This window comes from Schistocerca americana, chromosome 1 (assembly GCF_021461395.2).
Source record: "Schistocerca americana isolate TAMUIC-IGC-003095 chromosome 1, iqSchAmer2.1, whole genome shotgun sequence".
In the NCBI taxonomy this organism is placed as follows: Eukaryota; Metazoa; Arthropoda; class Insecta; order Orthoptera; family Acrididae; genus Schistocerca; species Schistocerca americana.
The window spans coordinates 474,791,852-474,807,891 of NC_060119.1; the positions used below are offsets into that span (position 1 = coordinate 474,791,852).

The window sequence follows — 16,040 nt, forward strand, 5'->3', positions numbered from 1 at the left end:
TAGTTAGGTTTAAGTAGTTCTAGGTTCTAGGGGACTTATGACCACAGCAGTTGAGTCCCATAGTGCTCAGAGCCATTTGAACCATTTGAACCACATAGAAAGCTTCACAGTGTAGGCAGGTCAGTTGGTAAATCACGTGGGTGCTTTCACACGTGGCTCTGCCTTTGATCGTGTACACCTTCCGGGTTACAGGACTGGAGTAGGTGGTGGTGGGAGGGTGCATGGGACAGGTTTCACACCGGGGGCGGTTACAAGGGTAGGAGCTAGAGGGTAGGGAAGGTAGTTTGGGGATTTCATAGGGATCATGCACACACAATTGCTGCCAACTCCTGCATCATGGGCCGGAATGCATTTTTTATATACTATCATTTCAAAGATATTCTCTCTAAACCTAACATCCACGATTACCTTTTGGGGTGTGTTTTACCACTTAAAAGTGAAATTGGGCAAAAAAAAAAAAAAAAAAAAAAAAAAAAAAAAAAAAAAAAAAGAAAGGTGTTACATTAATTTTTTTTTTTTTTTTGCCCCTTCTATACACCCACAAAGTTTTATCAAGATCATTTATTGACACTTGGGAATGTTCTTTCATCAGAGAGTCAAGATGGCGCCGGTAGGATTGTGTGGTGATAGGATGCTGCAAAATCAATTGAAATTAAATGGTTCTTCGTGCAGAAAGTGTAAAAAACGTGTAGTCAAAGGAATTTGATGCATTAAGTGCAACTTTTGATTATATGAGAAGTGCGCAAATGTGTATCTTAAATTTGTAAATGAGTATATTCAGTGGACATGCCTTGACTGTACTAGTGACGAGAATGCACAAACAACATCCGCACTAAGTTCTAAGGACAAAATTATTCATCTACTTCAAAATGACATTGATGCTCTGAAAGCAGAACTGGCGTTCCTAAAGCAAGAAAATATTGCACTGAAACTTGAAAAGTGTTGTGCATGTGAAAAAACTTCAGTCTTAGATGGACCTACTTCGGCAAATACGCGGAGTGATACAACTGACAAACTACGAAAAAATTCAGCCGCCATTATGAAAGAAAAAGAAACTGAAGAATCAAACAAATATAAGTGGACCAGCGTAATCTACAAAAAAAGACAGTACGAAGCATTATAAAAGACAGAAAGTGAATTCCTTATTATAGGTGACTCATTGTTGAAAACCATAGTCGTACCAAACTCTGAAATCGGCGTTTGACCTGGAATCAGGACACATCAATTGCATACACACCTAAACAACGTCTTAAACTCAAGAAAGAACGCAGCAGATAAGCATAGCAGAAATCCAAAAGGTGTTTTTATCCATGTGGGAACAAATTCGCTTCGAAACAACAGTGAGGAAGAAATTGTAAACCACACGTGAAGCCTCATCCGACTGGCCAGAAGACTCTACCCGAATTCCAGAATAATAATAAATGACATTATGTACAGAAGCTCGATGAGTGACAGCTATATGCAGAGAATAAACGGCAATATTAAAGAACAGTGCAATAAACTAGGAGTCGTTTTCATTGATCCCAACAAATTTCTAAGTGCAAAGTGCCTTGCCAAAGATGGTCTATATCTGAATAGGTTGGGCTCAAAAATATTCAGTAAGATGTTCGTAGATAATTACCAGATCATAAAAAATTAGGGAAACTTATAATTAGTGATGGGGGTGAAAAAACTTGTGTAGCATTAAGAAAGATAGAACCAAACCATTATCTGGCAAGAAATGTTCTAAAGCCTGTAAGTGATAGTCAAAGTAGGTATGTTATCCACTGGAATATAAATGGCTTAAACATTGATGCTTCTAACAATAAAAGCACCAAAATAGATGAATTGGAAATCATTCTGTCAGAATGTGCAAAGATTAAAGTTGTTTGTTTAAATGAGCACTGATTTACTGAAGACACAATTAAAATTCTAAACAAAATAAGGAACTTCAGATTAGCAAGTAGCTTTTGCAGAAGAAACAAGTCATGTGGAGGCTCATGTATACTTATACATAGTGATATAAATTATGAGACCAGAAACTGTTTTAATTATTTAAATGAAGAATGAGAGCTATTGTGTAGAAATAGTGGACTCACTAGCAAATGTTATAATAATTTCAATATACAGAATTCCAGGGACGTCAACAACAGAACTATTCTTATCTAAGCTTCAAATTATGCTAGAAGACCTTTTCAGAGAGAAAAAGAAAAAAGTTGTAATAGCTGCTGATTTTAATATTGATATCACATGTGATAGAGCCATGCGTCATGTTTCACTGATTTAGTAAAGAAATATGATTTCAAATTGAATTTCTTTGAATCTACCAGAGACAATGGGCAATCAGCAACATGCATTGACCAGACAGACAGGAACATTTCACGTATGAGAACCCATATGAGCAGGAACTTTAGCAAAGAAAACTTGCTAACATTTAGTGCGAAGCTAAGAGATAAAACATGGCCTTTTGATTATTGTAACTCAAGTGACGAAAACTTTAAGAAATTCCTAAACAGTTTTCTTGGAGACTTTAATGAAACATTTCCACCCAGACTCTGCAGCAGTAAAATAACAAATACAGTAAAGTGGATTACCCAGGGCATAAAAATTTCCAGTGTCAGGAAAAGGCAACTGCACAGAGAACTAAAATATAATAAAAATATTGATTTCATTAAATATGTTAGACTCTATCAAACCGCATTTAAAAGAGTTGTCAAGACAGCAAAACAAGTGGCAAATAACAGGCTAATTTTAAATCATAAAAATGAGACAAAGGCTGTGTGATTTGTCATTAAATCTGAGTTAGGTGTTAAAACCTGTAACCAAGAAATTTCAGAAGTTGATATTGAAGGAAATACTATTGTAAATCCAACTCAAATACCAGAGTACTTTAGCAAAGTCTTGTGCAGATGTAACAGATTATCACAACAAAGTAAATCCCTTTGGCCTAGACGAACACTCTGAAAACCTTACAAAATTCTCAAAAGTTTCTGTGGAGGATGTAGAAAATGCTATTCTAACATTAAGAAACAAAAAACCTGCAGGTTGGGATGGAATACCCACCAAAGTTATTAAAGTGGTACACAACAGAATTGCAAACCCACTAGCTCAAATAATAAATCAATGTTTTGAAGAGGGCTGTTTCCCAGAGGTACTGAAATATGCTGATGTCAAACCACTCTTCAAGAAGGGATCAAGAGATATCATGGGAAATTATCATCCTAACTCGATTCTCCCAGTCCTATCTAAAATATTTGACAAACTTGCTGTTGCATAAATCCAAAACTTCATTGCAAAATATTCTGTTATTCTAAACAATCAATTTGGTTTTGAGCAGGGTAAAAACACCATCGATGCAGTAAACAACTTCATTGAGAAAATAAGCACATCATTAGACAAGAAAAATAAGGTGGGAGGAATTTTCTGCAACCTCACAAAGGCGTTTGTTTCCGTAAACCATGCATTGCTTGTTTACAAACTAGAAAAGTATGGCATTAGTGGCAGTACTCTACAAGGGCTCAAATCCTACTTATCCAACAGAAACCAAAGAGTTAGCATTTCTTCAAATGGCACATATTATTTTTCTGACTGGAAAAAAATATCTCAGGGTGTTCCACAAGGCTCCATATTAGGCCCAGTCCTATTTCTCTTTTAATTTAATGACTTACCATTAAATATCAGCTCCCCATCAGTTCTGTTCGCAGATGATACTTCTGTCTTAGTCGAAGATCAGGACTCGGAAAAAACTCTGTGATCAGTACCCTCAGTACCTTAGAAACTTGGTTTCAGCTGAATGGGTTGAATCTAAACTTATCTAAGACTCATGTGATGCAGTTCAGAACCAAATAGTCAAACTGTGAGTAGATTAAAATTGTACACAACAACCAAGGTATAGAAGAAGTTGACTCAGTCAGATTCTTAGGTTTAAGTGTAGATAAAAATATGAGCTGGCGGGCACACTTTGAATACCTGGCAAACAAATTGAGCAGCTTTGCATTTGCAATGCAAATATTGTCAACTGCAACTGGCATGGACACATGAAAAGTAGTATATACAAGCTACTTCACATACATTATTACGTATGGTATTGTTTTTTCGGGTAACTCAACAAACATAGTGCAGATACTAAAAATACAGAAAAAAATCATACGAAATATGTGCACTGCAAATCACAAGGAACCATGTCGACCATTATTTCGAAAACTTAAAATATTAACTCTGCCATCCTTATACATATATGAGATTATTGTATTTTTGTACACCAGACATGAATTATTTGATGGAAACTATTTTGTCCACTCACATGATACCCGAAACAAAGAAAATTTTAAGCTCCCCACCCACCGCCTCAGTCTGTATGACAAGGGACCTCAATACATGTGAATGAAAATTTGTAATAAATTAAAAGGGAACAAATTGACGCAGATGAATTTAGGTTCACTTAAGAGAAAGCTATATGAGGAACTGACACTGAAGTGTTATAACTCAGCAGATGAATTCATGCAGGACAAACTGGAAATTTGAGCTGGGTACAATGTGTTATCCTTATAGTGTTGTTAATTATTTTAGTGCTATTACTTATTAATGTAAAAATCATTGTAATTGTTTTATAAATTTTTGACATGTCTCTTGTATGCAAACCAAATGGATTGCAAATGTATGTCATGAGATGAATAAAACACAATTCACAATTCTTGATGAAACTTGATGGGTATCATTCTAAGTAATGTGCCTGATATCATCCTTAGTGGTATAATTGAGCTTATAGCCTCCTTTGTTCCCAGCATCCACAATAATCACTAAATGAATTTCTTTACCAAGATATTTTGCTAGAAAGTCCAAATCACATGTGATGTCTCTGAATCCTGTTCTTGATTTAAAATTACTACGAGGGTGGTTTGAAAAGTTCTCAAAATGGAAAAGAAAAATAGTACTTACATCACCAAAACCTTTTTTTTATTTTTTCAGTGTAGTCTCCTTGTAGATTAATGCACTTGGTCCAACAATGTTCCAGTGCCTTGATCGCATCTTGAAAATGAGTTTCCTCCAGGCCTGTAAAATAATTGTGAACTCCAGCTATCAGTTCTTCATTTGAAGTGAATTTTCGTCCATCAATAAAAATTTTCAGTTTTGGGAAGAGATGGGAGCTGACAGAGTCATATCAGGTGAATAAGGTGGGTGTGGCGACAATTCATAGCTTAGTTTGTGTAATTCTGCCATGGCGACAGCACATGTTTTTGATCCAGCACCAGGAGTTGCAGCACTCATCTTCCAGATAATTTTTGCACTTCTAATTCTTCAGTTAAAATGTAATATATAACTCTTTCAAATGACATCTGGCAAGCATGATCACTTTCATGCACTTTCAATCGGCGATCCTCCACGACCGTTTTGTGCATTTTTGCAATGATTCATGGAGGTGACACATCTTGGCCAACCACTGCATGGATCATCATCTAAGCTCTCCAGACCAAATTTAAATTCATTTTTCCACTTGGCAACATTCGAATATGAAGGAGCAGAGTCCCCCAGTGTGTTCTGGAAATTGACATTAATGTCCTTTGCTTTCATACTTTACTTTGTGAAGTACTTAAGCACTGCTCTAATCTCGATTTTTTCCACCTTTGCAAATCACTACACAGGAACAACAGAGCCACATTACCGCCACAGCTCTCTTCCAAGAGCACTGATGTAACATATATTTACAGGCAACAGTCCAATGAATATCACGTGAACAACTCGTTGCACACGCACTGACCTCTCGCAGTGATTCCAAGAACTTTTCAAACCGCCCTCGTAGTTAGATGTTATACTTTATCCAAAGTTAGTATACTGTCCCTCCAGTGAATAATCCTTAGCAGAAGGGCCCCTCTGATATTCTTAGGCCTCTGATTACTATTAATGTTGGCTTGCATATTTCCCTACTTTGACTTTTTTTTAATGCCTTGGGTTACCTGCACGGTGTTGTCCACAGCTTCCAGGGCACTGAAGCTGTTAGACACATCTACATGAATGCCAGCAGACTTACAGTATCTCTTAACCCTCTGTCGGTATGTCTGAATACAGTATTGTCATCTATCGTACTCTTAACCTCATTGTTGCCAACTGTCTGTCTCAACTGATCTGATGTTTCTTTTTATGTGATTGAAATTAGATGTCCAACTAAATGTTTCTAATCATAGCCTCAGCAGGTTCCATATAGAGGATAAGCTCATTGCTGATGTATCCCTGTAACTTTTATAGAATAAGCAGATAAAAAAACAGATGCTCAAAACAATTTTCATAGGCATGTCAAAAAGGCATTTAAGCTGGAAAAGATGGACAAAATGAAATTTAAACCCAATGTGAACAGACATAACATCTGTTTACTAGTATGAAATATGGAAGGCTATGTATAATTGAACATAAAAACAATGAATGGGTCTCAAGTTTTGGAAAGGGAAGCATTAAATAGGAAGGGAAATATTGGGGGGGGGGGGGGGGGGGGGGGGGGGGAAAGAGGTGGATATATGTTTTCATTTTATGTTGAAAGACAACAAAATTCTAAAAGATACGTTTTCATTTTTCACAAAAGAATGTCAAACAAGTTTAACTGTAGGGATATTTGATAAGTTAGTGGCATTAAGAAAAGGTTATCCTCGAATCAAACATTTTTATAGCTGCTAGCTTACCTTTTAGCCTTCTTCATGATTTCACTTTGATTATTCATATCTAGTTTGAGCATCCAGAAGTAAACAAATGCATGTTAAAAAATTCTTTACTTTCAAATTGACTATATAAAACATAATGTTATATTCTCACTTACTTCACAACATTAGTATGTGATTTTTCAAGATTAGTAAGAAACATAAAGTGTGTTGTCAGAAAAGCAAATGTTTTTGTACGCAGAAAATCTTCACACAATGCCCATGCCATAGCAGTGCCCTCTTCGCATGATGTGCCTCGACATAGTTCATCCATTACAACCAAAGATGAATCTGTCATTGTTTGAAGAATGCATTGTACCTCTTTCACCTGTAACAACCAAGAATTACATTGTTTTACTAAAATGGACATACGACAATGTGTTAATGTGATTGAATCTAAGGATACAGCCATCTGACTAAAGTTAAATTTCAGTTCTGTGCATGACATTTTGTAACATTATACCAATCGAAGTTCTGTCATTTTTACACGAGTATCAAAATCGCACTATGACCAGGTATACATTTTCAGTTTTATAGCACACCCCTCCTTCTATATGTATAATTGTCAGGCTTGATACTGTGAATCACTTGTATGCTAACATAAAAACACATGAGAAATAAATTAGAATCTCTTTTGGCAAATTTTTTTTTTCCAAAACCACAAATGTGATAGTTACAGGGGACTTCAGTGTTAACTTCTTAACTAATAACACTTGTAAGACTGATCTTGAGAATTTAATGAATTCTTACAACTTCCCCATGAGAGTTACAGAAAATTGCAAAAGTTTTATAGACAATATATATGTTGACAAGAATAGAAGAAACAGTGCAAGCAAAGTAAGGTCATAGATGGTCTTTCTGATCATGATGGGCAACTGCTTAAGGTCAACAACATCAATGTGTGTAACAAAGTTTCCCACATCTATTACTCCTTTAGATGCATAAACAGTGAAACTCTTGCTGCCTTTAATTGCCATTTGTCACAGGTTGATTGGGATTCAATGTATATGGTAACTAATGTAAATGACAAATTTAATATTTTCTTAAAAGAATTCATTTCTATATTTGAAATGACTTTTCCAGAAAGAATTGTGAGGAAGAATAATAAGATTTCTTCCTGGAAACCAAGGATTGGCAAAGGAATTAAAATTTCTTACAGAACTAAGAGAAAATTACATGCCTTATTAAGAATACCAAACAACCCCTTGGAAGATCCTATTATAAACGGTACTGCAAAGTTTTAGAAAGAGTGATCAATAGATCCAGAAGCTTATATATTAAATCTGAAATTGATAACTCCTAGGACAACATAAAATCAATTTGGAATATCAAAAAGAGAGAGCGTGGAAAGAACAATAAGACAGAATATATCAAGACAAGCAATAATAACAAGGTGATACATAATCCTGTAACAATTTCTAACATGTTTAACAATCACTTCTCAACTGCAGCAGAACATGTGGGCTGTAAGGGCTCATTAAATATGGCAATTAATCTATTACAACGAGGTGACCCAAACTTATGTGTCTCAATTTGTATAGCGCTTTCAGTATCAATGACGGTAAAAATATAATCAAGGCCTTAAAAAAAAACCATAGGTGTTGACAACATTTCATCCAAAATTATAAAGCACTGTAGTAGTTACGGTATACATGTCAAGTCTACATCTACATATACATCTACATCCATACTCCGCAAGCCACCTGACGGTGTGTGGTTGGGTACCTTGAGTACCACTATCGGTTCTCCCTTCTATTCCAGTCTCGTATTGTTCGTGGAAAGAAGGATTGTCGGTATGCCTCTGTGTGGGCTCTAATCTCTCTGATTTTATCCTCATGGTCTCTTCGCGAGATATACGTAGGAGGGAGCAATATACTGCTTGACTCTTTGGTGAAGGTATGTTCTCGAAACTTTAACAAAAGCCCGTACCGAGCTACTGAGTGTCTCTCCTGCAGAGTCTTCCACTGGAGTTTATCTATCATCTCCATAACGCTTTCACGATTACAAAATGATCCTGTAACTAAGCACGCTGCTCTCCGTTGGATCTTCTCTATCTCTTCTATCAACCCTATCTGGTACGGATCCCACACTGCTGAGCAGTATTCAAGCAGTGGGCGAACAAGCATACTGTAACCTACTTCCTTTGTTTTCAGATTGCATTTCCTTAGGATTCTTCCAATGAATCTCAGTCTGGCATCTGCTTTACCAACGATCAACTTTATATGATCATTCCATTTTAAATCACTCCTAATGCGTACTCCCAGATAATTTATGGAATTAACTGCTCCCCGTTGCTGACCTGCTATTTTGTAGCTAAATGATAAGGGCTCTATCTTTCTATGTATTTGCAGCACATTACACTTCTCTACATTGTGATTCAATTGGCATTCCCTGCACCATGCGTCAATTCGCTGCAGATCCTCCTGCATTTCAGTACAATTTTCCATTGTTACAACCTCTCGATACACCACAGCATCATCTGCAAAAAGCCTCAGTGAACTTCCGATGTCATCCACAAGGTCATTTATGTATATTGTGAATAGCAACGGTCCTATGACACTCCCCTGTGGCACACCTGAAATCACTCTTACTTCGGAAGACTTCTCTCCATTGAGAATGACATGCTGCGTTCTGTTATCTAGGAACTCTTCAATCCAATCACACAATTGGTCTGATAGTCCATATGCTCTTATTTAGTTCATTAAACAACTGTGGGGAACTGTATCGAACACCTTGCGGAAGTCAAGAAACATGGCATCTACCTGTGAACCCGTGTCTATGGCCCTCTGAGTCTCGTGGACGAATAGCGCGAGCTGGGTTTCACACAACCGTCTTTTTCGAAACCCTACAGAGTAGATTTCTAGTTTCCGGAAAAGTTATTATACTCGAACATAATATGTGTTCCAAAATTCTACAATGGATCGACGTTAGAGATATAGGTCTATAGTTTTGCACATCTGTTTGACGTCCCTTCTTGAAAACGGAGATGACCTGTGCCCTTTTCCAATCCTTTGGAACGCTACGCTCTTCTAGAGACCTACGGTACACCGCTGCAAGAAGGGGCACAAGTTCCTTCGCGTACTGTGTGTAAAATCGAACTGGTACCCCATCAGGTCCAGCGACCTTTCCTCTTTTGAGCGATTTTAATTGTTTCTCTATCCCTCTGTCGTCTATTTCTATATCTACCATTTTGTCATCTGTACGACAATCTAGAGTAGGAACTACAGTGCAGTCTTCCTCTGTGAAACAGCTTTGGAAAAAGACATTTAGTAATTTGGCCTTTAGTCTGTCATCCTCTGTTTCAGTACCATTTTAGTCACAGGGTGTCTGGACATAACACCAAAATTTCTTAGGATTTTCTGCCAAGTCAGTACATAGAACTTTACTTCGAATTCATTGAATACCTCTCGCATAGCCCTCATCACACTACATTTCACTTCGCATAATTTTTTTTTGTCTGAAAGGCTTTGGCTATGTTTATGTTTGCTGTGAAGTTCCCTTTGCTTCCGCAGCAGTTTTCTAACTCGGTTGTTGTACCACAGTGGCTCTTTTCCATCTCTTACGATCTTGCTTGGCACATACTCATCTAATGCATATTGTACGATGGTTTTGAACTTTGTCCACTGATCCTCAACACTATCTGTACTTGAGACAAAACTTTTGTGTTGAGCCGTCAGGTACTCTGTAATCTCCTTTTTGTCACATTTGCTAAACAGAAAAATCTTCCTACCTTTTTTAATATTTCTATTTATGGCTGAAATCATCGATGCAGTAACCGCTTTATGATCGCTGATTCCCTGTTCTGCATTAACTGTTTCAAATAGTTCGGATCTGTTTGTCACCAGAAGGTCTAATATGTTATCACCACGAGTCGGCTCTCTGTTTAACTGCATCACATTTTCAATGCAGCAAGGTGTTGTAAGTTTGCTATAGCAAAACCACTTTTTAATAAAGGAGTTGAATCTAATGTGTCCAACTACTGTCCAATATCTCTGCTACATTGCTTCTCAAAAATATTAGAGAAATTGGTGTGTAAAAGTATTGTAGACCGCTTCAATACTCACAACACCCTCAACAAAAACCAGTTTAGCTTTCAAAAAAACAGGTCATCATACTTAGCTATTTTATCTGTAACAAATGAAATTCTTGAGTCAATGAATAACACAATGTCACCTATTGGAATTTTCGGTGACTTGTCAAAAGCTGTTGACTGTGTAGAACACAATATATTCTTAGGGAAAGCTGATTTTTAGAATGGTAGCAACCAGGAGGTGGACTGGGTGGTGGATTGGGTCATATCTACACAGCAGAAAGCAGAAGGTGGTACTTGAGAGTACTGATGGCATCTTAAAAAATATGCAGTAGCAAGACCTTTACTGTTTCTTATCTTCATCAACGACCAGCCCCTTCATAAATTCATGTAAAACTGATGAACTTACATTGCCAAATGTGTACCCTGTTTCCAGTTTATGTAACCCCACTAAATTTAAATTCATCTGTATATCCTATTCTGAAGTAGCTGATATCATAAAGTCCTTGATGAATTTAAATTCTGTAGGCTGGGATGAAATTCCTTCAAAAATAATAAATGCAATCACCCATAGTATTGCACATCCTCTGTCCCTTATAATGAATTAATCTTTCGAGGAAGGATGTTTTCCCAATAGACTGAAGTATGCTGAAATACAACCCAATTAAAGAAAAGGCAGACACGATGAATTTAGCAATTATCGACCAATCTCATTGTTATCAATATTTTCCAAAACATTTGAAAGAGCCGTATTAACCAGATAGTTAATTATAATGAGCTACATAATATTATCCAGAACAATCAGCATGGTTTCCAAAGAGGGCACTGTACTGTGCAAGCCATTATTACAAAAATTAGTAGTAATCTAAATAAAAATATGAATGTATTGGGCATCTTTTGTGACCTAAGTAGAGCCTTTGACACAATAGATCACAAACTACTACTTTGCAAGCTGCAAGCATATGGTTTTAGTGAAAATTCGCTGAGATGGATGTCATCTTACCTATTGAACAGGAAACAAAGAATAGTAATAGAAGAAACGGGTAAGACATTCTTTTCAAGTTGGAAAAAGACAGAACAAGGTGTGCCACAAAGATCTGTCCTTGGGCCAATATTGTTCTTGTATTATATAAATGACCTGTCAACTAACATAAATTCAGACACTGTTTTTCATGCAGACAACTCTACAGCAAAAGTCTGTTGCAAGAAAAGTGAAAATTTAATTAGTCACCTTCAGCAGCCTCTGGCACAAATTAAGGCCTGGGTGAGAAATAATGGTCTGAAATTAAATCTAAGAAAGACACAAATCATTTACTTTAGCACAAAACAAGCTGTACAGGATATACTAGAAATACCACATGAGGACAATCACCTTGCCAACACAGACTGTATCAAATTTCTAGGTGTAATGCCGAACAAGAATTTATCAAGGACAGGCCATGTAGATGCCATGTGTCACCGTCTAAATAGTCTAATATTTGCAATGAATGTTATAAGCAGTATAATAGAAACACCAGTCAAAAAGTTGTATATCATGCATATTTTGTATCTGTGATTAGATACGGTACAATTTTTTGGGGATCAGAGAAAACAAACTTACAGAGAGTCTTTAGGCTACAGAAAATGGCAGGTGCAGAAAAAAGACAATCGTGCAGACCTCTTTTCAAGGCCCTTGATCTTATGACTGTTCCTGGCTTCTATATGTATGAGACAATTAAGTTTTCTAAACAAAACCCACAACTTTTTGAGGACTGTTTTGAGGAACTGTTTAAGCATGATTATGAACAAGAAACAAATATCAGTATAAGCTACCAACTCATAGGCTAAAACTGCTGGAGAAGACAACTTACTATATGGATATGAGGCTGGGACATAAAGTTCATGAAAAATTTAAAAATTATGAACCAGAAGAATATGGACATCATTTAAAAAATACCTAGTAAGTAAATATTATTATAGTGTAGAAGAATTTGTGACTGACTATCACAAATAACTGTTCCTGATGTTACATTTTATTCTGTCATGCTAAAAAAGTACTTTAAGTAAATACTTATTCTTAATTTTACTTTATTTTCAACATGATTATTTTAAATCATTTTGTGGAACTTCAAATTACAAAATACCTGTGATTATTCTGTATCTTTACAATCAGAAAGTAGCTTTAAACTGACGAGTCACCTATGTCCAAATCATCTGATTGAATACGACATGTTATGTGACAATAAAGTTTCTATTCTATTCTGTTCCATTCTACCTCCCACTTTGTAGAAACACGGAAAAAAAAATTTACTACTATTTGACTTGAAAGCCAAACAAGTTTGGATTGGGTTGGGTTGTTTGGGGGAGGAGACCAAACAGTGAGGTCATCGATCTCATTGGATCAGGGAAGGAAGTCGGCCGTGCCCTTTCAAAGGAAACATCCTGGCATTTGCCTGGAGTGACTTAGGGAAATCATGGAAAACCTAAATCAGGATGGCCGAATGTGGGATTGAACCGTCATCCTCCTGAATGAGAGTCCAGTGTGCTAACCAGGCAAACAAGTAGTGAACTAGACAATAGATGTAATGCTGTACTTTTAGATATCTTACATTGGTTAAGTTGAATGGATTAACTCTAAATACTGAAAAAACTCAATTTATGCAGTTTCATGCAGCTCGACAAGAAAATGAAATAATCAACTTGAACTGTGATAACCAAAATATATTACCTTGTGAATCTGTGAAGCTTCCTTGCAAACTAATTGATGGCAAATTAAATTGGTCCAAGCGTATTCTACACCTTCAAAAGAGACTCAGAGTGGCAACTTATCCTCTACATGTAATTACGCCTTTTGGTGATATGAATGCTATTGCAAAATCTAAAAATATTTACAAATGGATCTAAAACATTGAAGTCTTGCACAGAAAGGTCTTAACTACTCTGCCAGAAAAGTTTTCACTTCCTTTCTACCAGATATTAAGTCCACATTAATGACCTAACTGCATTTAAATTTAAATTTAGAAAATATCTTATGGATAAGTCATTTTACTCTCTTGGTGAGTAGATGAAGATTAATAGATGAAGATTAACCAGTGATTGTTTTTGTAAACTAGTATTGTCATTTGCATTTAAGTTTTGAGACTTTCAATGTCTAATGTGCTAGCCATTATTTGTCTTCGTGGTACATGATGGCCAATGTATAGATATACTTTTCTTTTTGTATCTTAAGATATTCTCAGTAATGTACATTATTTTACTGTAGACTGTTTATTGTATCTATATAATAATGTAAACCTGATGCATTCCACATCCTTGTGACCATAGTGCATGTTTGCAAGTGATTGTACATTAAACATTATTCGAAGAAAGAGGTAACAACAGTGATCATAAATATGAACTCTAAGTGTAAGGTTTACTTATCTTAGTTTTTTATTTGAAATGGCCATTTGTAGCTCAAAGATTTTTAGATTTTAAGTTTATTTTATTTGTTTATTTTAAGTATAATTGAAATAAGTTGCTTTTGTATGGTTGACTTAATAGCAAAACAATCCAGTTTCCAAAAGAAAACTTAAGTGAATAAAAATGATATGGTTGATAAAACAAAGTAGCAGCCAAAACAAAGTAAAACAAAAGTTAAACAAAAACAAAAGATAAAACCAAAGAAAACAGCACGAGTTAGGAAATGTAATAACTGATGAACTAAAGTGTATCTAAAACAGAAAATACTAAAATATAGTGAGTAACAAATGATTGTGATTTAGTTAATTGAATTAAAACTCTTAAACATAAAGCAGTTTCCAACACATAGTGAAGTTTTGCTGGTTGTCTTTTAATTAATGGGTGCAATGGTTTGATGGTTAGTAGAGAGATGTTGACAGAAGATTGCTGGAGGAGGGTTTTCATAGCATGTTACAGGTTGTACGGTATCATGCTGACCCTGCATCTGCATTTCTGTGAAGCAACAATTCTGCTTGTTCTGTTAATTTTCATTTGTGTGTGCGGGTGTGTGTGTTTTGCTTTCTGTTCTAGTTCTGCATCTAGTGGCATCATATTTTTTTGTCTGTTGTGTGTTTGGAGTTGCAAATTCCTTAAGTTGTCAAGATGGGCTTGCATTTTGGTCTGTTTTTTCAAAGAAGTATTGTTTCCTTGCCACAGGATAGTTTCCTTGCTAAGTTCATGGGATGAAACTGCTGTGTGTGGTGTGCTTTTTGCAAGTGCGTGCGCACGCGCGCGTGCCCACACACACACACACACACACACACACACACACACACACACACACACACACACACACACACAAGCAAATGCCCATGTTCACAGTAGCGTTCACTGCTACTGCGAGTATGGGTGTTTAGGTGTCTTTGTGGTTTTGTGTGTGTGGATACTCATACAAGAAAAACAGCAAGAGCTCAAAAGCTAGTGTTAATTTTTTTCTATTACGTGTTTCTGTGCACCATGCATCAATCCTCCATAGGTAAGTGATTGCCTTTCACTTATTTTACATATTTTTTCATTTTGGTGTATATGTGTAATGTGCTTTGTGCAACAGTGTGAGCAGAGTATATGTATTTGTGTTTGGAGTGTCTTTGACATGTCTATTATGATGTCTTCCATATTTTCCTCATTTTGGAAGGTGTGTCACCCATATATCATTCAAAGTTTAACCAGTTGCATTTGTGGTATTTCAACTCATGTGCTGTGGTAATAATTGTTGCTGCTTGTTCATGGGTGTGTATGCTCAAATTTATGAAGCAGATGTGATTGTAAGCACCAGTGGAAGTAGCCTTGCTTATAAAGTTTTGCTGTAATAGGGCTTTGTGGAGGATATGGAGTAGATGGGTGTGCCAGTTCAGGTACCTGTATAAGTGCACCCAAAGGTACTTGACTGTATCTTTCAGACTATGAGAGGTATCTGAGAGGTTTAATTTATGTCCCTTTCATCCAGCTGGCATTTTTATGAGGTTGGAATGATTGTTTGGCCATCCAATTTTCCAGCTGTCACAGCTTTTTGTTACAAGATTTGTGTTCTTAATCTGGTACATCTACATAATTACTACGCAGTACATAAAATATGAGAAGACAACGACTCATCCATAGGGGATTGGTGCATTCCATGCATTAGTCCACTCTAGATGAGTGGTTGCCATCCTCTCATTTTGTGTATTGCACCATCACAAACACTTTCAGACTTTTCTCCGCTGTTCTACTCTTGAATAGCATGTGGGAAAAATGAAAACATCTACATCTTTCCACGCAAACTCTGATTTCTCTTATTTTATCATTGGGGTAATTTCTTTCCATGCAGGTGGAAGTCAACAAAATATTGTTGATTGAAATCTCATGATAAAACCTCAGCACATGAAAAA

The 16,040-nt window shown here is 36.3% G+C and overlaps 1 protein-coding gene across 1 annotated transcript in view; it reads right to left on the minus strand.

The window, feature by feature from the left end:
- Nucleotides 1–16,040, minus strand: part of LOC124623963 (mutS protein homolog 4-like) — a 303,421-nt gene that overhangs the window by 24,685 nt on the left and 262,696 nt on the right. The window contains exon 15 of the mRNA XM_047149077.1: nt 6,785–6,993. Within this exon, the coding sequence (XP_047005033.1) occupies nt 6,785–6,993 (209 nt within the window). The remainder of the gene's footprint in view (nt 1–6,784; nt 6,994–16,040) is intronic.